This window comes from Microcaecilia unicolor, chromosome 1 (genome assembly GCF_901765095.1).
Source record: "Microcaecilia unicolor chromosome 1, aMicUni1.1, whole genome shotgun sequence".
Taxonomy (NCBI): Eukaryota; Metazoa; Chordata; class Amphibia; order Gymnophiona; family Siphonopidae; genus Microcaecilia; species Microcaecilia unicolor.
Window position 1 is genome coordinate 266,734,766 of NC_044031.1, and position 25,774 is coordinate 266,760,539.

At 41.1% G+C, this 25,774-nt stretch overlaps 2 protein-coding genes across 4 annotated transcripts in view; one reads left to right on the top strand and one right to left on the bottom strand.

Moving 5' to 3' along the window:
* The window catches only part of EAF1 (ELL associated factor 1), a 42,330-nt gene extending 31,800 nt beyond the window's left edge, over positions 1-10,530 (bottom strand). The window contains exons 1-2 of the mRNA XM_030206288.1: positions 10,408-10,530; positions 3,619-3,713 (exon numbers count right to left, since the gene is read on the bottom strand). Coding sequence (XP_030062148.1) covers positions 3,619-3,713; positions 10,408-10,510 — 198 coding nt within the window. The 5' untranslated portion in view covers positions 10,511-10,530. The remainder of the gene's footprint in view (positions 1-3,618; positions 3,714-10,407) is intronic.
* Positions 10,531-10,718: 188 nt separating this feature from the next.
* The window catches only part of METTL6 (methyltransferase like 6), a 53,135-nt gene continuing 38,079 nt past the window's right edge, over positions 10,719-25,774 (top strand). For 2 of the 3 annotated variants that reach the window (XM_030206273.1, XM_030206254.1), the window contains exons 1-4: positions 10,957-11,045; positions 13,839-14,238; positions 15,968-16,102; positions 24,714-24,884. In XM_030206273.1, coding sequence (XP_030062133.1) covers positions 13,879-14,238; positions 15,968-16,102; positions 24,714-24,884 — 666 coding nt within the window. In that variant the 5' untranslated portion in view covers positions 10,957-11,045; positions 13,839-13,878. Of the gene's footprint in view, positions 10,797-10,956; positions 11,046-13,838; positions 14,239-15,967; positions 16,103-24,713; positions 24,885-25,774 lie in introns of those variants that run through there. The other variant, XM_030206263.1, reaches the window with a different exon arrangement.

Here is a 25,774-nt window from a genome sequence, read left to right on the forward strand (position 1 = left end):
AGCGCTGTGCTTGGTATAGGGTAGTTTGTTGAGAGCACAGAGTTACACTTAATTAACTCCCTGAATTAGGGATGAAATTTTAACTGCCAGACCCTTGACCACTCTTCTAACATTTGGAGATCCCTTCTCATGGTTTCTACTCCCTCCAGCGTGTCCACTCTATTAGCTAGCTTTGTTTCATCTGCAAAAAGGCAAACTTTTCCTTCCAATCCTTCAGTAATGTCTCTCACAAATATGTTAATCACAATCAGCCCCAGCACCGACCCCTGAGGCATTCCACTACTCACCCTCCTTTCCTCCGAGCAGACTCCATTTACCACCACCCTCTGCCGCCTGTCCTATCCAGTTCACCACTTTGGGTCCTAAGTTCAGCCCTCTCAGCTTATTCATGAGTCTTCTGTGATGGACCGTATCAAAGGTTTTGCTGAAATCCAAGCAGATTATATCAAGTGCGTGTCCTTCAGTTCTTTGGTCATCCAGTTGAAGAAGTCAATAAGATTCATTTGGCAGGACTTTACTTTGGTAAAGCCATGTTGCCTCAGATCCTGTAAACCATTGGCTTCTAGACAGTTAACTATCCTTTCCTTCCGCAGCAACTCCATTATTTTTCCTACCACCAACGTGAGGAGTACCAGCCTGCCGTTTCCCACTTCTTCCATCTCCGCTTTTGTGAAGTGGGACCAATCAGCTCGTCTCCAGTCCTGAGGAACTTCTCCTGTCTCTAAAGATCTATTATATAAATCCTTAAGAGGTTCCGCCAGGACTTCTCTGAGCTCCCTCAGTATCCTGGGATATATTCCATCCGGCCCCAAAGACTTGTCCACTTTCAGATTCTCAAACTATTTATAAATGCTTTCTTCTGTGAGCGGTACAATATCCACTCCATTCCCAGATACTCCCTTGGCAGCCGACTGCGGTCTTTCTCCAGGATTTTCTTCCATGAAAATCAACGAGAATTATTTAGCACATTCACTTTATCCACATCAATCTCCACATAGCCATTCTGAGCATCTTTCAGTCTACCAATTCCTTTTTTTTATTATTTATATTTATTCATTTTCATTAAATAACAAGCTATTACACTTGACAGGAAATTCAGAAAAGAAAAAAAATTACAATAACAGCAGTTTAAAAGCAAACATACCAATTTCTTCTTTAGACCACTAACTTAGGAGATGGGCGTAAAGGAAAAAGAAGACTTCTTAAATCAAAAATATCGGTTCCTGAGGAAATATGCTTAACACACTTTTTCGGTCCCATCAAAACAGATTATACCATCATAGTGGAAAATGACATTAACCAACTTTCTTTACGGTTATAAAGTCTTTCAATTGTTCCGGTTGAAAAAAGATATATTTCAAACCAGTATATTTGATGACACATTTGCATGGGTAGTTCAAATAAAAGGAGGCTCCCAGTTGTAACACTTCAGATCTCATAGAAAGAAAAAGTTTCCTTCTGTCTTGTGTTTGTTTTGTTATATCTGGGTACATCCATACCCTTTTCCCACGGAACAGGACATGCATCTTTTTAAAGTACATACGTTTTACTGCATCTAGGTCTTGTTGGAAAACAAAGGAGACTATTAAAGTTGTTCTTGCTGAATCAGCTGTTAAAGATGTTTCTAGTATCTCTGATATATTTAATTGTTCCTCTGGTGCCTCTGATGGTACGGCTTGAAGGGTATCATCCACTGATTTTTTTGTATATATATAATATATTTTATTCAATGGTGGAAAAGAGTCTGGGGTAAAATTTAATACTTCTGAAAGATATGTTTTAAAGGCTTCCTGTGGATTGATTCCAAACTCCTGAGGAAAATTCAAAAAACGTAAATTCAACCTACGGTTGTAGTTTTCTATTTGTTCAAGTCGACGGTGGATTATATTATTATCCTTAATTACCGAGACTGATACTCCTTGCAACTGAGAAATATCATCTCTAACAGCCTTAAATTGCTCAGCCGTTTCCTGGTTAGAAGTATTTAGGGAAAGTTTTAAATTTTCAACAGTACCAAATAAGGTTGCAATCTCTTGTGCTGTTCTGGCTGTCGTCAATTCCACTCTCTGAAGAGGCGACCATCGGGCGGCAGCGGCGGATGATGGTCCGGAGGGGAGAGTGACACATCTAGCCCCAAGACTCCAAGGGTGTCTTCCCCCATGGCTTCAGCAGGGCCCCTCTCGGTAAGTTGGACCGATTGCCTCGTGGCAAAGCGCTCTATAGTTTGTTGTTGCGGGGGTAGTTTAACGGCGGCCGAGGAAACCGTCTTAACTAACCCCTTACGCTTTGTGTGGGGCATATTTCTTGAAGAAAAAAGGGAATTATTTTCCAAACTAACGAGAGCTTACACCAGGAGGAATTAGCGTGCCGCCATCTTGACACGCCCACTTCAGTCTACCAATTCCATTCCTATCTTGTCTCCTTTCCCCACTATATCTGAAAAAGTTTGTTACCTCTCCTAACATCTTTAGCCATTTTTTCTTCGACCTGCGCTTTTGCTAGTCGTATTTCCCTCTTCGTTTCTTTGAGTTTAATTCAATAATCTTTTCTATGATCCTCTTGTTGTGTTCTTCTGTATTTCTCAACGAAGCCTCTTTTGCCCTTATTTTTTCAGCCACTTGTTTGGAGAATCATATAGGTTTCTTGTTTCTCTTATTTTTGTTTACTTTCCTTGCCTAAAGATCAGTTGACATTTTTATAGCAGCTTTCAGCTTGGACCACTGCGCTTCCCCTTCACCTATGCCTACCCATGCCATCAGTTCCTTGAAGAAGTATTCCCTCATTTTACCAAAATCAGTACGTCTGAAATCCAATACTTTGAGTTTTGTACATCTGCACTCTGCTTTTGCTCTTATATCAAACCATGTCATGTGAAGATCACTATTACATAGGTGGGCACCCACACGGACATTGGAAACACTTCTATTTGTGAGAACTAGATCCAGCATTGCCCCTTCCCTTGTAAGTTCCATCACTATTTCTCTGAGCAAGGCGCTTTGACAGGCATCCATGATCTATTTCTTTCTGATTCTGCCAATGGGATGTTCTAATCCACATGAGGCAAGTTGAAGGGGGCGAGGGCTGTGATGTGAATGTGATACAAAGAAATGTCACTTTGGCTTCTCCCCTCCCCCCCCCCCTCCCCCCCCCCCCCCCCCCCCCCCCCCCCCCCCCGGCAACCTGGCTTGCCTATTCTTTTGCCTCCCCAAATGCTTCTGTCTAGGGACATCACTGGTGGTACGAAACTACAGAAATGGATTCAAGATGGGGTTACATAAATTTATGGAGTCAGAGGCTACTTAATAGAAAAGGGATGCCTCCCCAAGTTCAATCAATATCTAAACCAGGGCTTCCCAAACCTGTCATGGGAATCCTCCAGCCAGTTAGGTTTTCAGGATATCCACAATGACTACGCAGGAGATAAATCTGCATCAACTAGGTCTCCAGTGTACAAAACTAACTCACAGGCATGTTCACTATGGACACCCTGAGAACTCTACTGTCGCCTGGACAGGATTGAGAAGCCCTGCTCTCATCTCTGCTAGAAAATGTGCGAGTGGGATGGAAAACGGTGTTAAGTGCTTCAGGAATACCTTAGAAAGTTCTACTGAAACTTACTGGAATGTGTGGCAAAGTAATTGTGACTTCATCCCCTTTGCCAACCTGTAGCTCTCCCTCACAGGAAGTGTCGATTGATGCTGGCTTGAAATCATCTACAGAAGAGAAAAACATTGATGATTTGGAAGTACATGTACAAATTCCACTGAGCACACCAAAGAATACACAATATGGAGGCAATTCTACAAATGGGTGCCTGGTAGGAACCTGTTCTAAAAAGGAACAGAGAATCCTGCTTTCCCTTATAGGATACTAGCATAACAGTGAAAATATGCATGTGTAAGTTAGATGTGAGCACATGCCTGCCACACAGCTAGAATACTGTGTGTGCCTAAGTTCTGGGAATACACATTCAGCTTACAGTATTCTATGTTATACGCATGGGAGTCCCACCCAGACTCCACCTGTAAAATACATGCTGTACATATTTATAGAATAGTGCTTAGGCAAAATTCTGGCACTTATAAGTGCCATTATCCTCAGGAATTATTTGGATAATTGGCACATAATTGTTAGTATATAGTTTATTTCCAAGTTTATTTAAGACTTCTTCTACCCTGCCCATTACTTCAATATCTGGGCACCTTACATTTTAGTTCTGAGCGAGAGAGAAAAGAAGAAATGAAAATCCAGGAAAGAACAGGTGAAGGGGGTAGGGGGGTAGGGGCTGAACTACAATAATGGACAGGAAAACAGGGGGGACAAGAGGGAATACATCAGGCAAGAAGATGTGCATTTTAGGCTAGTCGTTAGGGAGGCCTAAAGCAGAGCAAGAATCAACCATATACATCGGAAAACAGAAAAGTCTTGAGTTCAGCTTTGAATTGCTAAAGAGAGGGAATTGCCTTGCACATGTACAAAGCCACCCTGTATAGCAGCTGGTCTTTTTCTTACAGAGCAGTTCAAATATGAAATATATTACCACCTCCGATCACATGATCGCCTACTTATAGCTTCAGGTTTAGTTTATTTGATAAGCTGCAAAATTTTCAAACAAGAAATCTAAGTGCTTTACAAACTGAAATAAGAAATTATTGGGGGAAGGATAACAAGACCAGGGGAAAAAGAATATGAACATGACAAGCGAGATGTAAGGAGGAACGGAGGCAAAGAAAAAAAATACATATAGAATATCACACACACATTTAAAAACTTGTGTGTTCCAAAACCTTTTGGCAAGATGTCTATTTGATGCTTTCAATACTATAATTTTATTCTCATTACTTGCTGTAACCCACTTTGGACCAGAACTAGGATTAAGCAGTCTATAAGTGCTCCAATTAGATTCGTGAAGGATTTACCACAATTTTCTTGAAGCCAGTTTCTACTTAGTTTGATTCACAAAGCTTTTTTGCCCCTTAGAAATAGAGTGGATAATTTTAAAAAAGCTTGTTTCACATATAAGGCCTGTTTTACAAGCAGAAAAGGTGTTTTATAAAACTGCGAGGCAGTATACACACCTGTAAGTACATGCATGAAGAAAATGGTGCTTACTTATACATGTGCCCTGTGTACAAATTTATGCGAATGTAGTTTAGGTGAAGCAAGGGTGGAGCTGCAATGTATGTGCAAATTTTATAAAACACCCAAGTACACACACATTTGCACCTGCCTCGGAGCAACTATAAAGTGTGGCTCAGCATTTATTTACACACTACTGGAGCTGGTTCTGGGGACCTAGTTCATAAAGGCATTTAGATCTAGATGCCAATGTGTGCCTTCTCATGTAACTGTGTTGTTATGAAACTAGGCTCAAAATGAGGAAATAGCCACTAAAGGGCATTTTTGAGAAGTTGACTAAGTCCTAATTGGGACGTTTTGCCGATAACGTCCAAAAGAAAAGTCCATCTGACAGCAATTTTCTAACAGGAAAAACATCCGGCTTTCCTGTTTGAAAATGGGCTAAGAGAGACGTTTTAGCTTGAAAAGTTTTTGTAAAGCTGTAAAAACGCATTTGTTTTAATGAAAACTGATGTACTAATTTATTTTGTTAAGCTGGCAGATTGATTTTATTTTACTGTTATGGGTCAAGTCTCATTAATAAAGTATACTTGTGACATCTCTTGAAGGCTCCCTGTGCTTCTTTGGCTACTTGCTTTTGCTGGAAAAGATTGGCGCTAAGCGCAATTCTGTAAAGGGTGCCTTCCCTTTAAAGAATCATGCTTAGCACTGATTCCTGCGCTCAAACTTTAAGCGCCATACTTACGCCTCCTGAACCTTGGTGTAAATGCTGGCACCCAAGTTAGGCGCGCTGAGGCAGTATTCTGTAACGATGCACATAATTTTTTGGAATACCCATGCCTCTTCCATGGCCACACCCCCTTGAGTTAAGCACTATGAAAGTTAGACACGCTGCCTTACAGAATAGTGTGTAGCCAGATGCATGTGCATGTTCTAATGAGTGCCAATTAACATCAATTTGGTTATTGTCACCCAATTATTGATGGTTATGAACTCGTTATTCAATTAATTTTCACATGCATCTCAGGAGTGCACCTAAATTTGGGTATGCAAATCTAGATCCAATATATAGAATCCAGGGTATAGGGGCCAATTCTATACCTGGCTGCCTTGTGTTAGGCATCATAGTGCCAATTCTGTAACAACATCTGTGCGCACACAAAATACTGGGGTAAGCCCTAAAATTTGCACACAATGTATGGCAGGCATAAGCAATTGCACCTAAATGCTCCAAGATCTGCATGCAACTGACATTATTCTATAAGCTATGCATCACAGAGGCATGCCCGTGCTCCTCCCTGAACGGCCCATTTGTATGCCGTACAGTTACACAATACATAGTGCACATACATGCATTGTTACACACATATGGTGCACATAACTAAATAGACGCAGTTACAGAAGTACCCTATTTGTTATCCATCACTTATCCACACTTGGCATTTATATACCGCTTTATTCGCAAACAAGAAGGCAGAAGTAAACCTTCGGGGATCTGGATTTTATAAATCACTTGCCATTCAAGGCCGGCATTTCCTCTCACTTTCAACCGGAGCACATTGCCTGACTCTATCCCAACTTGGCTATTGTAGATTACCAATGGTATACTTTGATGTCCCCATGCATACTTCCTACCCACCCCCATCCTCCCACCCTGTCAGACTGTCATAGCAATGCTTGAATGTTTCTCACTTATATACACTGTCAGCTAGCACATTTGCTTATTTCCGATCTGACGAAGAAGGGCAACCTTCGAAAGCTAATCAAGAAATGTATTAAGTTATGTCCAATAAAAAAGGTATCATCTTATTTTCTTTTCCATGTTTTATTTTGTTTGATTTCTATTGATAACCTTAACAGTGGACTAACACGGCTACCACACTCCTCTACTTAAGATGGAAGATACCGCATACAGCCGCATGAAAAAGCAAATGAACAAACTTTTGGAAAAAGAAACAAAAGTAAACAGTCATCTTTACTTTCTGACAATCTGCAAGAAGAATGGCATCATTCCCAAAGGACTGAGGATCAAAAATCCTTTGGCTACTACTTACAATTCTGACTATGCAGAGAAACTCTGCAAACGCACTAGTCAGAAATTAAGAAATGAACTTATACATCAACTCTACAAGAAAAAAAGAATAATACAAACCCAAAGGGATGTAACCATGAGGAACATGGAGGAATTACATCCACACCTTGTGAACCAACTTAAAGAGGACCTACATAACATCCAGGGAGAAAAACAATACATTGCTATCCGCAAAAAGGAAATAAAGCTATATTCTCTTCTTCAAAATCAAAGAGAGAGAAACTGCTTATCCTTGAATAGCTACAGCTCTGCAGAACCAACAGCTCCAGACACTTTGGAGACACTTGGATACACATCTGAGGCATGTGAAAATCAGAGCCCAAACAAACCAGGGAATACTGATCACACCTTTACAGATGCAAACCAAATGGGGATAATAAACCTCTCGAACCATCAATTATCACAACATGAGATCTCTGTGCTTTCCAAAGGGCTCTCATTCTGCCCATCGAATAACCTAGATAAAATCCAGCTATATTCAGACCTAGAAGAATTCTTCAGAAAAATGCGTCTTAAAGCACATTTCCACAATAGAGAGACATCAAATGATCCGAAATACAGTCTTAAACAGAAGAACACTTATTTCACCCCACAGGAGGGACAAAACTACAAACTGGATAACTACATAGAAAGTTTCAGACATAGGGTTAAATCACAACTCTCCAACAAACAAAAAAGAATTCTGTACAATCTTACCCCACCAGAAAGAGCGGCCATAAGAACCCTACAAACTAACGAACGCATTATCATCAAACCCGCAGACAAAGGAGGCGCAGTGGTAATTATGGACATACAAAAATACATTGAAGAGGGCCACAAACAGCTCTCAGACAATAAATACTACAGGAAACTAACTGAGGACCCCACACAGGACTACACAAAACAGCTGAAAGACCTTATCAAAACATTTCCTACACAAGCGCAACCTCACCTGAAGAAACTCATACCAAATCAACCTTCCGTAGGCACATTTTACATGCTACCCAAGATCCACAAACTGGGAAACCCTGGCAGACCAATCATATCAGGTATTGGCACACTCACGGAAGAAATATCTGGATTCATAGAGGGAATTCTGAAACCTCTCGTACACAAAACTAACAGCTTCATACAAGACACCACAGACTTTCTGAATAAATTGAAAAATATCAAGCAACTACCACCTAACACCCTTCTGGTCACGATGGATGTAGAATCACTATACAGCAACATTCCACATGCGGATGGCATAGCTGCATGTGGAAGACTCCTAAAAAAATCCACACTGGACCATCAATACTCTCCAGAAACTATTACAAAATTAATCAAATTCATTTTAACTCACAACTACTTCCACTTTAACAATGATATCTATCTGCAAATAATGGGCACTGCGATGGGCACCAGGACAGCACCCCAATATGCCAACCTTTTTATGGCTGAGCTGGAAGAGACATTTCTGAATACACACCAGACCAAACCTCTAAAATACTACCGGTACATCGATGACATTTTTATAATTTGGATGGAGGGTGAAGAAACTCTGAAACAATTTTATTCTGCATTCAATACATACCATCCTACAATCAGATTCAAAATTGACTACTCCCCAGAAAAAGTCAATTTTTTGGACACCACAGTCTCAATCAGTGATGGCTGTATACAAACATCTGTATACAAGAAACCCACAGACAGATGTAGCTATCTCCACAACTCCAGCTTCCATCCTTCACATACAAAAAGATCCATCATTTACAGCCAAGCCACAAGATACCACCGTATCTGCTCTGACCCAGGGGACAGAGACAGACACCTTAAAACCCTGACTGAATCCTTCAAACAGAAGGGCTACAACCCCAAAATAATCTCCAAGAAAATTGCCTCCTCCCTCAAAACACCCAGGGAGAATCTGCTACAGTACAAAAAGAAAAAATCCACAGACAGAATCCCGCTTGTAGTGACATACAATCCAGAGTGGAAAAACTGAGGAAAATCATAAGAGATCTACAACCTATACTCCAGGAGGATGAATTACTGAAAGAGATATTCCCATCCCCACCAGTACTGGCCTTCCGACAGCCACCCAATTTAAAACACAAGCTAATCAGAAGTAAACTTCCTTCACAGACTGAAAAGGAACAGAAGGGCAGTAATTTATCCAGTTGCAAACTATGCCAAAATATTTCACAGGACCCCAAAGTCATCCACAAAGGAAAGACATTCAACATAAAGGGATCTTTCACTTGCTCATCTTCCAATGTGGTATATATCATTCAGTGTAAAAAATGTAATGAAGGATGCTATATTGGAGAAACAGGCCAGATGCTTAAGACAAGATTCAATTTACATAGACATCATATAAACAATGCTGGTGCCAGCAGGGTTCCCACGCCTGTTGGGCAACATTTTACAAGACCAGGACACTGCACCAGTGACTTCACAGTGAGAATCCTCAAAGGTAACTTTAAAACCATACAAGAACGTAAGACCTTTGAAGTCAGAATGATTGAATATTTTAACACCCAACAGAAAGGACTTAACAAGGACCTGGGGTTCCTAGCCCATTATAAACCATAAAGCTGTATGTCTCTGTTGATCACCCTCCCCTCACCTGTCCACACCCACCCTGTTAGAATACCAATGGTATACTTTGATGTCCCCATGCATACTTCCTACCCACCCCCATCCTCCCACCCTGTCAGACTGTCATAGCAATGCTTGAATGTTTCTCACTTATATACACTGTCAGCTAGCACATTTGCTTATTTCCGATCTGACGAAGAAGGGCAACCTTCGAAAGCTAATCAAGAAATGTATTAAGTTATGTCCAATAAAAAAGGTATCATCTTATTTTCTTTTCCATGTTTTATTTTGTTTGATTTCTATTGATAACCTTAACAGTGGACTAACACGGCTACCACACTCCTCTGCCAAAATGAGTGAAACTCGTGTCAGCCAACGACCAAGGATCAGACATGAGGAAGAGAGCATAATATTAGTAAAGGACACACCCTCCCATCACCATGGCAATTCGTAAACCGGAAGCTACTCCAGGCAGCCTCTCAACTTCTAACGTTTTGTCTGGTAGGCGGGGCTTGGATTCTCTCAAAATGTAAAGGGAAGACAGCATGCTCTCAAGTATTCGGACAAGGGCGGGGCTTCTAGAACGGAGGCGTGGCCCCTTGCCCTCCAGGGAGACAAGTCTGTGTGGCAAGTTGAATGGATGCGCAGCTTCTAAGGGCGGGGTCTGTACTCACAGCGTATAGTGTGGAAGGAGGACTTGGGCCGCTTCTCGAAGCTCTCCCCTAGCCGCAGCCCGTGCTCCTCGCGGTCCTGTAGCGGATTTGCCGCCCCGTTCATGATCACTGACAGAAAAATACAAACTCGCTTCACCCCCTAATCTACTATGTTACAACGCGAACGAACCGCTGAGAATAGTGGGAACTGGAACGGTCCGTCGCGCGCCGCAGAACTGCAGCAACAACAACAACAAACGGGAAGAGCTAGGCTGCAACTCTCCTGTCACCCGCAGCATAGCCACCACGCCCTTCGCCGCTAGGCCTCATCCGACTTCCGCTTCCGGGGCTTAGGGGCTAGGGCTACTTCCGGTAGTCCGGTCGATTTCGCAATACATACAGCCGGTGTGGTGCTGCTGAGCAGCTTTATTCGTGTTGCGTTCTGGTGAGATTAGCTTTCAGTGAGGTTTAATAAGAAGACACTGAACGCATGGAGGTGGTTGTTTTCCAGGAAGGAACGTGTTCTTGCGATACGCTCCCGGCACCTTGAGGCGTTGCTGGTTGGACTTGACGTGCTAATGTCAGTTGTTTTCTCGCTGGTGAATCCTGAGTATGGAGCTCTTCGTTTTCCTAGGTGGAACATCAATGGCGATTTCTGGGTGGGTGATCCAGGTGGTTTTACTTTGGAGAAGCGGTGGCATTATGGAAGTTAAAAAGAGTTAGATCCTTTTTCCTATTCAATTCCTTCCGAACAATTGAGCAAGCATTGAGAGCTTCAAAATTTGGCAGAGCTCCTCCTTTACTTTCCACAAACTACACTGGCTTCCAATCAAAGCTAGACTAATTTTCAAAACCTGCACATTAATTTTCAAAATATGTTTTTTGGCACTTGAATATATGTTGGATTTAATTGGTTTACCAGCTCGAAATGCACCCATAAAATCACAAAAATACCTTATACTTCATTATCCTAACCGTAAAAACATCAATTTCAAGTTTATATTTAAAGATTTTTTTCTTACATAGACACTAAATGGTGGAGTGATTTACCAGTTGAAATTTAAATTAATTTCTAGTATTCAGAAAATTTCTGAAAACTTTTTCTCTCTGAAAAATTTCTGAAATATGTTATCCATTGAATTCTAGTATTTCTGTAAAAGCCCATGAACTCTAGCTGCCACTTTAACAGATCGATCTTTACATCAAATATTTATATCTGCTTTTACTTAACTGTTGTAAGCCACATGGGGCTGAATAGCTGGTGTTCAGATTATGTGGGATATAAGTACCAAAATAATCTTCTAGAGAAACTTGAAAAAAAAAAAAAAAGTGCTGATTGGCCCAGATACACAGGATTGCCACCTAGCTCATTTTGTTCAGGGCTGGTGCAAGGGTATTAGATGACTAAGCAAACCTTTAGCCATGCATTTCCCCAATAATCTTAAGCCCTTTAATTTCCCCCCCCCCCCCCAATAACCGTAATCACCCCAGTACCACCCTTCCCATAAAAATCTGGTTAAATGTGCTTTTTGGAAACTGCCCGTCCTACCTGCTCCCCAAAATACTGTCTGCTGTTTCTCTGATTCCACTTGGCTGTTGATGTGCCCCCTCCTCCCCCGGGTTAGCCCGGGTTTTGTTTTTGTATGTCAGGATCTATTAGTTCAAGCAGAATAGAATTAACCTGTCCTGAAAAAATAGTTAGTTGGCAATCCTTAGTATACACCCTGAGAATGAAATGAGCACTGACATTCATGGGGTGGCATAAGAAAAACATTAGTATAATAAACATCTACTACAGTTTGCGTTATTTATTCTAAATATTAGACTTCTCTTCACATCCAATAAACAGTATTACTCTGCTTCTGTAGTGGAGGAGAAGCCTAATAGCTGGTGCAATGACCTGAGAGCCAAGGGAACTGTGTCCGATTCCCACTGCAGTTCCTTGTGATGCTGGGCAAGTCACTTAACCCTCCTTTGCCCCAGGTACAAAATATCTGTATATAATATGTAAACCACTTTGTAACTACAGAAAAGTGGTATATCAAATCCCATCCTCTTTCTCCCTATGGCTGGGATCCAAGTGTAAAGTTCAGGATAGTCCCTTCCTGTGACCAAGATCACATGCCATTTGTGTAGTGGTACTTCCCTGCCACCTGGCCTCATTGGAGATTTGGTGATATAGCATTGCTAAGGAACCAGAAGCAGGAGCACTTTTACCTCCTAGCCTAAAGTTGGGGGGGGGGGAGGGGGTGTTGCTTGTTTTTTTTTATAAGGGGGTTTCAGGGCCCACTTGAACCACTGGGAATTTCTTTTTCAGGAATTGAGGGTGGGGGGGGGGGCTTTGAGTTCCATTTTGTAACTACAGAAAAGTATTGAGTGAGAGCTAAGGTAAAAGTGAGAAACTCAAAATTATTATTATTACATTAGCAATTATTGCTTCTGCTGGTTTGCATGCTGCATGCACTACTGTTCAGTGTGGTGGTTTTACTGTGGAATTTTACACTGGATAGTAAGACTAGTGCAGGAGAATCCAGAGTAAACCACCCTTCAGATGCACCGCACAGTTTATTACATCAGCCCCTATGTCACTATTAATTACTGTAATCTAATATCCAAATTAGTTCTGTAGAAACCTGGAATCTTTGTAGGTTGTGATGCCTTTTCTTGAAACAGCCTAAGAAACTGAGATGATGCTGTTTATGAGCTTTTGAGACAACAAATGTCATTTCTTCATTCATGGAGAGGGAGGAGGGTAGTCACTGGAGAATACTGGTCTGTTTGATAAATGGTAGTGCTCCTGAATTTTGTGACTAAAGATAATAAAATTATTCAATAAGACAAAATTTCTCCTTGTGGAGAAGTAGTGGAGGGGTAGCCTAGTTGTTAGTGCAGTGGACTTTGATCCTGGGGAACAGAGTTCGATTCCCACTGCAGCTCCTTGTGACTCTGGGCAAGTCACTTAACCCTCCATTGCCCAAAATAAGTACCTGAATATATGTAAACCACTTTGAATGTAGTTGCAAAATAAACCTCAGAAAGGCAGTATATCAAGTCCCATTTTCCTTTCCCTTGTACATGTAGCCTGTGTGGGCCTCTAGTTGGGGGTTAGCATAAATTGCGGCTGACTTAGTTCATGTTTCTAGCAATGGGAATGACAGAGCTTTTTCAAATGATTTTAAATTCTAAACAAAATCTTCAGAAACAAACTAATATGTGAAAAGGTGACCTTGAATTATGTATTACAAGGGGCCCTTTTACCAAAGTTTAGCTTGTCCTAAATGCTGCGTGTCCTATTTTATTTCTGTGGGCCACGTGGCACTTAACACTAATGTCCATCATCATGTGCTAAGCATTAGTTAAAGGGCTCCTAGATTTCCTAGTATTGCTTTCCATTATCTTCCACTGATTTTTTCATAGATTTAATGTTAATCTGGGTATTTATTTATTTTTAGAAACCCTTGAAGGACCATAAGCTGTGTGTTGCTCAGTGTGATGCTTGGAGGATGCAAAATGCAGCCAGGGGAAAACCCTGTAAACTCTGTGTTTGGACCTGTGCATGTACTGGAGGAAGTGTCAGAAAATCTTCTGACAGCCAATTCGGTAAATTTAGTAGCCCCTATCTACTCGGACTCGCTGCTGCAAAGGAGAGTGAGCCCTGCACGGATTCTTACTGCAGAGGAAGCAGCCAGACTGGAGAAGGATCAAACTCTGGTGTCTCACTTTAAGCAACTGAAGCTGGAGAAGGAGGCTCAGAAGAACTGGGACCTGTTCTACAAACGAAACAGCACCAACTTCTTTAAGGATCGACATTGGACAACGAGAGAATTTGAGGAACTCAGAGCCTGCCGGGAGGTAGGCTGTGGTCTGCTGTGCTAGTAGAGTAGTGGAGACTGGTAGAGGATGATACAGTCCTATCCCAGTTATAACAAATTGGCATGAATATGCCACTGAGTTTAAACTTTAAGCCTTAAAGCAAGTTGGCTTCTCTTGTTTGAAAAGTACAGTTAGAATCCCCGTTAACTTGAAAAGGAAGAACAGGATTATGGGCACAGGGTTGGGGAAGTGATTAAACGTGTATAGTAAGTGTGCCTCATTGAAGAAACATCACACACATGGTGGGTATAAATGGCTGCAGCTGTATTTGAACAGTGTTTATAAATGCAACACTTACATAGCTTGATACTTCTCTGGACTGATAATCTAAGCATAATTCAATAGATCACTGATTCTAATACTTTGGGGTCATATACTGATGAGGGTATATGTCCCTTCTGTCTCTCCCCTCAGGGCCAACATTTAATGATCTCAATCAGAGCCAAAGTCAAAATTACATATTTCCCAATAGTAGATTAAAGTGTCTAATAGCCTGTTGGCCATGGGCTTTCAACCTGCAGCAATACAAGAGTGCAGTAGTCTCTAGGTAACAGTTCACAATCTGCAGCATTGCAAGGCCTGTGTCTGTTCCATTTTCAGCCATCCACCTGCCAAGACTGCTACTGATGGCAGATCTGGTCAGATCTCTTTGGGTACTGCTAGTCTCGTGGGCAGTGCAGACTTGCTTCTTTGCTAGACTTAAGAGAAGGGGTGGGGAGGCCTCACAATCCCAAGGTGCAACAAAAAGTCGTGCTTCCCTTCCCACAGAGTGTTGACCTGTCCTTGAACAAGGGTGCTGGTCACCACTTGGAATAAAAGAGGGCCTACTAGTGAGGCCCTGTCCTTTAGAAAAAGCCTAGGAGACCCTCGTGGTTTCTCCCTTTATGTGATCAGTATCATTACTGCCCCATGGCATTCCATGTCTGTCTTGCTTTCTTTGTTCATGCTGCGGGAATTAAAACAAAAGTGTAGATGAATGGAGATGGTGTCCCTGGGCCCTCCGAGATCACTCTGTGTACCTCAGAACACTGGGGAGCCCCTCTACACTTCTGCCAGGAATAATCTCTGACTGAATATTTGTTGTTTGTAAAAGGTCATTGTATGTGATGATCTTGCTGACTGGGATTATAAAGCTGGTGGTTGGCTCAGTGAGGAGGACTGTGGTTGTTGCACAGAGCTAGAAACAGTCTGATAAAGAATTCCATAACCCGGAACCTTCCGCTTCATACCTATCATTAGCTTGAATGCAGCTTGCTAATATTTGAAAACTAATTCCAAGATGGAAAATTTTAAAATGTTCTAGAGAACTATAAATACTTCTGTAGGTCTCGGCCTGTAGTAAGACATTGTGGAGAAATAGCAACATGACTGTCTCTTCTCTCATCCCTCATATGGTGCAGTTCTCCAGTAGCCTCATAGTTTCCTTTCTGATTAATATGGTCATGTGGGTTTTTTGGAGGCTTTCTGCATGATAAATTCTTGTTTATCCATATCTACTCTGGTTTGTAAGGATGTGAACAACAGAATTCCAAAAATATTTAATTTCCTTATACATTGAATTAGGTTAAATTTGTGTGTAATGTTTTTTTTTAATTCTGGCATTAGGCAATTATTATATGAATTTAAGGGAAAAATTTAGGTTTTATAGTACCTAATGTAAAAGCTGGTAGAAGTGCTTATCCCATGCATTTTTCCTGCCTCTCCACAGTTTGAAAATCAGAAGCTAACTATTCTGGAAGCAGGCTGTGGAGTAGGGAACTGTCTGTTCCCCCTGTTGGAAGAAGATATGAATATATTTGCCTACGCCTGTGATTTCTCTCCCAGAGCCATTGAATTTGTGAAGGTTGGTGTTGATAGATGTCTAAATTTTTCTCCCTGGTATCACTGTGGTGCATACTCCTCCTTAAGAATATAAAACTCCTGAGCCGTGTAATTGAATACCTGGAAGTACTTGGCCTGAGCAGTTTACGCTCATGCTGTGAAAATGATTATTCAGATTTACTTCAGGGCATACATGTGAAACATTTCAGACTAGTGCAGAAAGCAGGTCAAAATGATGAGAATGCAGATCTGTGACCTGTTCAGCCCTCTGCACTGCTTCCCTCCTTCATAGATAGACAGACATATATAAGGATCCAGACAGGAGATGTGAGGAGGCAGTGTGTGCCATTGCATGTTGTGACTGAAGTATCATCACCAGTCTGTAAGATAGGATTTCTGATTTACACAAATCAGCTTGTTACTGAAGTATCATCACCAGTCTGTAAGGTAGCATTTCTGATTTACACAAATCAGCTTGTGACTGAAGTATCATCACCAGTCTGTAAGGTAGCATTTCTGATTTACACAAATCAGCTTGTAACTCTTCAATAGATGTGACTGAAGTATCATCACCAGTCTGTAAGGTAGCATTTCTGATTTACACAAATCAGCTTGTAACTCTTCAATAGATATAACTTGCTTTATTGTACCCCAGTTGGTCTCTGTATACAGTTCAAACTCCCCTTACTAACTTACACGTGCATTCATTCTGAATTTCCTCAGTAGATCTTCTCCTCTCTGAGCTTTTCTTACACTCCACTCATGGGGTCTTTTACTAAAGCTTATCGCGAGTTTTTGAGAAGTTCCAAGAGAAGAGGACATTTCTCTGGTAAGTGAACGCTATTTTGCTTTGTGCTTTGGGAACTTAAAAATTGGGGTTTAAAGGAGGAAGAATTGTAGGTTAGTGTTAGGCAAAATAAAAATATAGAAAGCAAATTTTATCAACTAATCTCCATAGTCTTTCCACTTAGTTTTAAAAACTTTGTACCACAGCATTAACAGAATCTAGCAGGCACTGCAGGATCTAGTTTAGTCTTCCCGCCAACCCCTAGGACAACTCTTCATTTATAGTCAGTTATTGTAATTAGGGTAACAAGCAAAGAGTGCTCTTACAGAGTTTTAAATACATTTCATTGCCATCTAAGAAGGAAACACTAAATAAATCATACAATATACTATATAAACTAAAAGACACTTTTATATTAGGCTAATATCCTTAATACTGTAGCAAGTTTTAAATTATTGAAGAACTCAAAAACACTAAGATGGAGTCAGCAGTCCAGCAGAGAGAGGGGTGCTATGCAGTCTTTTGCATTGAGTGTCACATGTATGATTATCTCCCAGTTGGTGAGATGTCATATGTGTGTGCCCGATGCAAAGAGCTCCTAGCTCTCGGAGAACGTGTCCGTTCTCTTGAGGCTAGAGTAGCAGACTTGGTGGACCTGAGGGAGACAGAGAGGTACATAGAGGAGACCTACAGTGATGTTGCAGAGAAGTCCCACCTCCAGTCTGGTAGCCCTTGTGCTACCTTGGAGGAGGGAGGTCTCCTAGAAGGAGAGCATCAAGTGCTGCCTGGGAGGGAAAGGTTAGGACAGTTGTTGTAGTTGGTGATTCGATCATTAGGCATATAGATAGCTGGGTGGCTGGTGGACGTGAGGATCGCCTGTTGACTTGCCTGCCTGGTGCGAAGGTGGCGGACCTCATGCGTCACCTAGATAGGATTTTAGAAAGTGCTGGGGAGGAGCTGGCTGTCTTGTTACATGTGGGAACCAATGACATAGGAAAATGTGGGAGAGAGGTAATGGAAGCCAAATTTAGGCTCTTAGGTAGAAAGCTCAAATCCAGATCCTCTAGGGTAGCATTTTCTGAAGTGCTACCCATTCCACGTGCAGGGCCCAAGAGACAGGCAGAGCTCCTGTCTCAATGCGTGGATGAGACAATGGTGCAGGGAGGAGGGTTTTAGATTTGTTAGGAACTGGGCAACATTCTGGGGGACGGGGGAGCCTATTCCTAAAGGATGGGCTCCACCTTAACCAGGGTGGGACCAGGCTGCTGGCATCGGCATTTAAAAAGGAGCTAGAGCAACTTTTAAACTAGAAATGGGGGTAAGGCCGACAGTTGCTCAAAAGTGCATGGTTCGGGATAAGGTATCTTTCAAAGATATCACCAAAACAGGGAAGATAGGGTATCCTGATAGGTTGCAAAAGAGACCGAAGTAGATCAGGTATCCTTAAATAAAAGTCAGACAAAAGATTGCAATTTAATACTGTCATGTACTAAGCATGAAGTAAATAAGAACAACAAACACAGTTTGAAATGTCTATATGCGAATGCCAGGAGCCTAAGAAATAAGATGGGAGAGTTAGAATATAATGCACTAAATGAAAAATTAGATATAATAGGCATCTCTGAGACCTGGTGGAAGGAGGATAACCAGTGGGACACTGTCATACCGGGGTACAAATTATATCGTAGTGATAGGGTGGATCGAATTGGTGGAGGGGTAGCATTGGATGTTAAGGAGAGCATTGAAACAAATAGATTGAAAATTCTACAGGAAACAAAACACTTCTTGGAATCACTGTGGTTTGAAATTCCATGTGTAAAGGGGAAAAGGATAGTGATAGGAGTGTACTACCGTCCGCCTGGCCAAGATGAACAGACGGATGCAGAAATGTTAAAGGAAATTAGGGACGCAAACAAACTGGGCAACACAATAATAATAGGTGATTTCAATTACCCTGATATTGACTGGGTAAATGTAACATCGGGACATGCTAGGGACGTAATATTCCTTGATGAAATCAAGGACAGCTTTATGGAGCAGCTGGTACAGGAGCCGACAAGAGAAGGAAAAATTCTAAACGTAGTCCTTAGTGGAGCACGTGATCTGGTGCGGGAGGTAATGGTGCTGGGGCCGCTTGATAACAGTGATCATAATATGATCGGATTTGATATTACCTTTGAAGTAAGTATACATAGGAAATCAAATACGTTAGCGTTTAACTTTAAAAAGGGAGACTATGATAAAATTAGAAGAACGGTGAAAAAAAAACTTAGAGCAGCAGCTGCAAGGGTCAAAAGTTTACATCAGGCGTGGATGCTGTTCAAAAACACCATCCTGGAAGCCCAGGCCAAATATATTCCGCGTATTAAAAAAGGAGGACGGAAGACCAAACGACAGCCGGCATGGTTAAAAAGTGAGGTGAAGGAAGCTATTAGAGTTAAAAGAAAATCCTTCAGAAAATGGAAGAAGGAACCGACTGAAAATAATAAGAAACAGCGTAAGGAATGTCAAGTCAAATGCAAAGCGCTGATAAGGAAGGCTAAGAGGGACTTCAAAAAAAAGATTGCGTTGGATGCAAAAACACATAGTAAAATTTTTTTTAGGTATATTAAAAGCAGGAAGCCGGCAAAAGAATCGGTTGGATCGCTAGAAGACCGAGGAGTAAAAGGGGTGATCAGGGAAGACAAAACCATAGTGGAGAGATTAAATGAATTCTTTGCTTTGGTCTTCACCGAGGAAGATTTGGGTGGGATACTGGTGCCAGAAATGGTATTCGAAGCTGACGAGTCGGAGAAACGTAATGAATTCTCTGTAAACCTGGAGGATGTAATGGGGCAGTTCTACAAACTGAAGAGTAGCAGATCTCCTGGACCGGATGGTATTCATCCCAGAGTACTGATAGAACTGAAAAATGAGCTTGCAGAGCTATTGTTAGTAATATGTAATTTATCCTTAAAATTGAGCATGGTACCGGAAGATTGGAGGGTGGCTAATGTAACGCCGATTTTTAAAAAAGGTTCCAGAGGAGATCCGGGAAATTATACACCGGTGAGTCTGACGTCGGTGCCGGGCAAAATGGTAGAGACTATTATAAAGAGCAAAATTATGGAGCATATTCAAAAGCATGAATTAATGAGACAAAGTCAACATAGTGAAGGGAAATCTTGCCTCACCAATCTACTACATTTCTTTGAAGGGGTGAACAAGCATGTGGATAAAGGTGAGCCGGTTGATATTGTGTATCTGGATTTTCAGAAGGCGTTTGACAAAGTACGTCATGAAAGACTCCAGAGGAAATTGGAGAATCATGGGACAGGAGGTAGTATTCTATTGTGGATTAAAAACTGGTTAAAAGATAGAAAACAGAGAGTAGGGTTATATGGTCAGTATTCTCAATGGAGAAGGGTAGTTAGTGGGGTTCCTCGGGGGTCTGTGCTGGGACTGCTGCTTTTTAACTATTTATAAATGACCTAGAGATGGAAGTAACTAGTGAGGTGATTAAATTTGCTAATGACACAAAGTTATTCAAAGTCGTTAACTCACGGGAAGATTGTGAAAAATTACAAGAGGACCTTATCAGACTGGGAGACTGGGCGTCTAAATGGCAGATGACGTTTAATGTGCGCAAGTGCAAAGTGATGCATGTGGGAAAGAGGAACTTGAATTAGAGCTACGTCATGCAAGGTTCCACGTTAGGAGTCACAGACTAAGAAATGGATCTAGGTGTCGTCGTTGATGATTTGTTGAAACCTTCTCAGTGTGCTGCTGCGGCTAAGAAAGCAAATAGAATGTTAGGTATTATTAAGAAAGGAATGGAAAACAAAAATGAGGATGTTATAGTGCCTTTGTATCGCTCCATGGTGCAACCGCACCTTGAATATTGTGTTCAATTCTGGTCGCCGCATCTCAAAAAAGATATAGTGGAATTAGAAAAGGTGCAGAGAAGGGCGACAAAAATGATAAAGGGGATGGGACTACTTCCCTATGAGGAAAGGCTAAAGCGGCTAGGGCTCTTCAGCTTGGAGAAAAGGCGGCTGAGGACAGATCCAAGATGGCCGCAAGCTGATAGGTCGCAGCGACTCAAGCTCCTAAACATGCCGAAACGGAGAGGACGAATAGCGGGCAGGGCTTCCCCGCTAACACCCTCCTTACCTGGTCCGTTGGACCGATATTTGAGATCGCAAGGAGCCCATCACGAAGGAGGTTTACTACCAGATGTACGCGCCGGCGAAACGGAGAATTTGGCGCTCTCTGGACTTGAAGTGACTCTAAGCCCCGTTGAACGCACTCCTCCTCCCCAGCCGATTGGCGCCAGTTCCTTCCTCCTGGATTCGACAGGGTCTACTCCCATAGAGGTTAGGGGCCCAGAAGAACGCCGAATCGAAGCCTCCTTTACTACGGAGGTAGGATTGGAGATCAGTTTGCCTGTGGAAACGCTGCAAACCGAGGGGAGAGAAGCTGAGGGGCAAAGCGAAGATACAAACCAGCCTGTAAGGTTTGAATTACCTAAAGAATTTATGAGTAAACCTAAAGATGTGACACTTGAAGCTTTGTGGGATTTGGTTTCCAATCTGGGACAAGTTTTCCTTAAGCAGATTAATGATCTTCACCCTAAAGTAAAATCTTTGGAAAGTAACTTAGGGATACAAGAACAACAGATTAAAGAATTAAATGGGAAAATTACCAATTTGGATCAGAGACTTGTGAAACTTGAAACGTTACAACCTATTATGGTGAAAGACTTGACAAGCCTTAGAGACAAAATGGAATCTTTTGATAATTATACCAAAAATCATAATCTCAGATTTATTAATTTTCCTCGACTTCAAAATGTAACTCCTACAGATATGCTGAAACGCTATATGTGTGAAAATTTATCAATTCCTGAACAGAATCTGCCACCAATGTCTATGGTGTATTATATTCCTGGGAAAGGAACCTCTTTACCCGAAGCTCCGATTGATGTCTCTCTTTTACTTGAGACTTCTGATACCGAATTGGCAACTGCGGCTACATTAGTGGCCACGGTGGCATTATTACCAGACAAGAACTGGATCTTTCGTTTATTTTTCCGTAATAAAGATAAACCCTTTTTGGGTTTAAAAGTTTTACTTTTTCCTGATGTCTCTAAGGAGACTCGACGACTAAGGAAACAATTCTTGCTCCTTAGGCCTGAGATTTTGCACTTGGGGGGTACCTTCTTTCTAAGATACCCCTGCAAGTGCATAGTAAGGCTTGGGGAGAAAAAATACGTATTTACAGAGCCGTCTCATGTGTCCTCGCTTATAACCTCAGTGAAAATGGAAAAGCGTTAAATATAATTGTGCTCTACTTAACAGCTTTTGTATAATTTCTATTGATAATTTCCTATTTGTCTCCGTATTTTCCTGAAATCTTGGATCACAATTATGGACTTGAGTATAATTTTTCCTTGGTGAAGCTTAACCTTCACTTTTTTTTGTATTTCCTGTTTCATTATTATTATTTTGCAATTTTGTAAATTACTAGATACTTTACCTGAACAAGAAGATTGTCTTGTAATATAATGGAAAATCTTAATAAATATAAAAAAAAAAAAAAAAAAAGGCGGCTGAGGGGAGATATGATAGAGGTCTATAAAATAATGAGTGGAGTTGAACGGGTAGATGTGAAGCGTCTGTTTATGCTTTCCAAAAATACTAGGACTAGGGGGGCATGCGATGAAGCTACAATGTAGTAAATCTAAAACGAATCGGAGAAAATGTTTCTTCACTCAGCGTGTAATTAAACTCTGGAATTCGTTGCCAGAGAATGTGGTAAAGGCAGTTAGCTTAACGGAGTTTAAAAAAGGTTTGGACGGCTTCCTTAAGGAAAAGTGCATAGATCGTTATTACATGGACTTGGGGAAAAATCCACTGTTTCTGGGATAAGCAGTATAAAATGTTTTGTACTTTTTTGGGATCTTGCCAGGTATTTGTGACCTGGATTGGCCATTGTTGGAAACAGGATGCTGGGCTTGATGGACCTTTGGTCTTTCCCAGTATGGCAATACTTATGTACTTATCTGCAGCAGGGCCCATAGGAATAAAATGGGCCCTGCTGCAGATAACTTGAGCTAAGCTTTAGTAAAAGACCCCCTCAATGAACTCTATTCATTGGATAAGTTACTCTCAACTGAATCCTCTTCCACCGCCATCTCGATTCCATTCTTTCCTCCTTGCTGTGCTGTACATCTGGAATAGACTTCCTGAGTCAGTACATCATGCTCCTTCTCTAGCCTTGTTCAGCCTAAAAGCCCATCTTGTGGGGGCTGCTTTTAACTCTTAAGTCCTTATCCACATGTTCAGTGTTCATATTGTTTATCATTCCCATAATAAATGTAATTCCCTAATCCTTTATTTGTCCTGCTTGCGTGTTGAGCAGGGACTGTCTCTCTTAAGTGTTTATGTATAGCGCTGTGTGTGTCTTGTAGCACTACCGAAATTAGTAATAGTAGTATTGATTTTCATTAAGCATATTTGAAGTTAGATATAAATGTGGATTCCCCCCCCCATTTCTGCTTTCCCCTTGACAATGAAGACTTCACTACTAAACTAATTCCAGCTGTAGATGGTGAAAGCAGGTGGGATTCGCATGAAAGTTACACTTTGAAATAAATAGAGGCTTGAGGAATTTTAAAAGTGAATTTATTTGTTTTATACCAAAGGTAGGTAACTGTGGTCTGTAAGTGCCATAAGCTAGTCAGGTTTTCAAGATATTCACACTAAATATGCATGAGGCATGCATAGCCTTTATCTCATGCATATTTATTGTGGATATCCTGAAAGCATAGCAGGCTTGTGGTACTCAAGAATGGAACAGCAGACCACCAAAGTGATAATGAAGATGGTCTAAAAATGAAGACAGTTTGAATGATGATGGATTGATATAGCCTACTTAAAGCCGCTCAGGGCCATCCAACTGTTGATAATCAGCAGCACTTAACCTGGCAGTGCTGCTGGTGTGGCAGTGTCCCAGGGAAAGTGCTGCTAGCTGCCAGGCTTTGGATGGAGGAGAGCTTCCACTGGTGGGGCTTGGGGACCCCTACTAGCTCATGTATGTGGGGTTGCCCAGGGGGGAGGGATACGGAGGGTGGCATCGTGGGGGACAAAATGTTGTGATGCCCCCCCTCCCACCTCCAAATCAGAGGTCTGCTTACACAACTTCTCTGGATATTTATATATTTGTGTGGTGTTGATTTGCAGCTATTGTAGGTTTTTGTAATGTTTGTGCCATGCTTTGAACATGACATTTTGATAAGGTATGTATAATTTTAAATAAACTGGATATGGTTGTAGACAGCATGATCCCATTACAACATGGGCTTTGTGTGCACACTTCTAAACATACTTGTATAGATATAGTTTAGAAAGCAGTGATGGTTCATTTGAAAACCAGATCATTGGAATTATCTGTGTGAGATTAAAACTTTTTTTTTTTCCAGTTGCAGTTTAGGATTTTCTGACAGTCCTGTGTTTTTGGGGAGGAAATAAGTAAGGAATGTTCAGAGCTCATTATCCATTAGAAAGCACCTGCTGATTGTGGTGTTTTTCTGCATTCGAACAGAGTACTAATATTTGGAAGTTCAGGATTTTTTCTTGGCTAATTCTTCTAACAGGTACAGAAAGACCACACATCTAAGCTTGTGCCTTCTCTTCTTTTCCTCCATAAATGTGAAATGACTGCCCACCCCTGATTTTGAAAGTAGCAAATTAGCTGAAAGATCTTTTATCCCCTGGAGGACCCTTGAAGCTTTGCATTGGGAAATATTTTGATATGTTACTATTTTTTTTACCAAACAGCCACTTCTTTATTTTTTAATTAATAGCAAAACCCATTGTATAACGCAGAGAGGTGTAAGGTGTTCCAGTGTGATCTGACCAAAGATGACCTCCTGGATAACATACTTGCAGATTCTGTCGATGTGGTCATCTTAATATTTGTGCTTTCTGCTATCCACCCTGACAAGATGCACCTTGCTGTTGAAAATATTTATAAGGTAAGCCATCAAAGTACAAATTCTGATGCTTTTTATATAGTAGCAGTACCAGACATAATTCTTGTCTTAAAAGAAATAGCTAAGGACTGGACTAAGATATATGTAGCAGAAGAAATAAGTAAACCTAAGTATGTAGAGGTCCAAAAGAAATTTTAATTCAACAACACTTGAGGGTATAACAAACAAATCACCTGACACAGTCCTATTAGTGGGCAAAATGTGGCCACAAATGATACTGTTAAAATGAGATAAGTATTATTGTAGTAAAATGACAACATATATGCACCATATCAAAACATATATAGCAAAATAACTAAAAGTAACTTAATTTAAACCATATGCACTTAAAAGTTAGTATAAAAATTATGACATATACATTGTGTTATATAGTAAATAATGCGGACAATTTAAGAAAGCAATAAACATGAAAAAGTACCAACTCATATGTAGATTCACAAATACAAACCACAAAGGTGCCTATATGTATGTTGTTAATTTTACTCATTTCTTCTGCTACCTTGGCTTTTGCAAATTGCCTGCCTTGTTTCCTTGGACCAAGAGATTTACAGTCAGGTCTCAAGAGTGTATGGTTCCCTTCCAGCGTTGACAAAAAAACTCTAGGTTGGCATTCTCCATTGTAAAGCTCCGGGAGCAAGTGGCAGCTTCAATCAGTCATGTGATTATCTCCTATTTACCCACTACACATGTTTTCCACACATTCTGCAGAGGCTCTGCTGCCACTGAAACAGCTGATCTGTCATCTTATATTACCTCATTCAGTGAGTTTTAGCAGTGCAGTGCAAAAACTCCTGCTCTCAGATCCTAAAATCATTATGGGAGTTTGGGTACTATGTGGCTCAAACTCACAGACAACTCCTGGGTTCCTCACG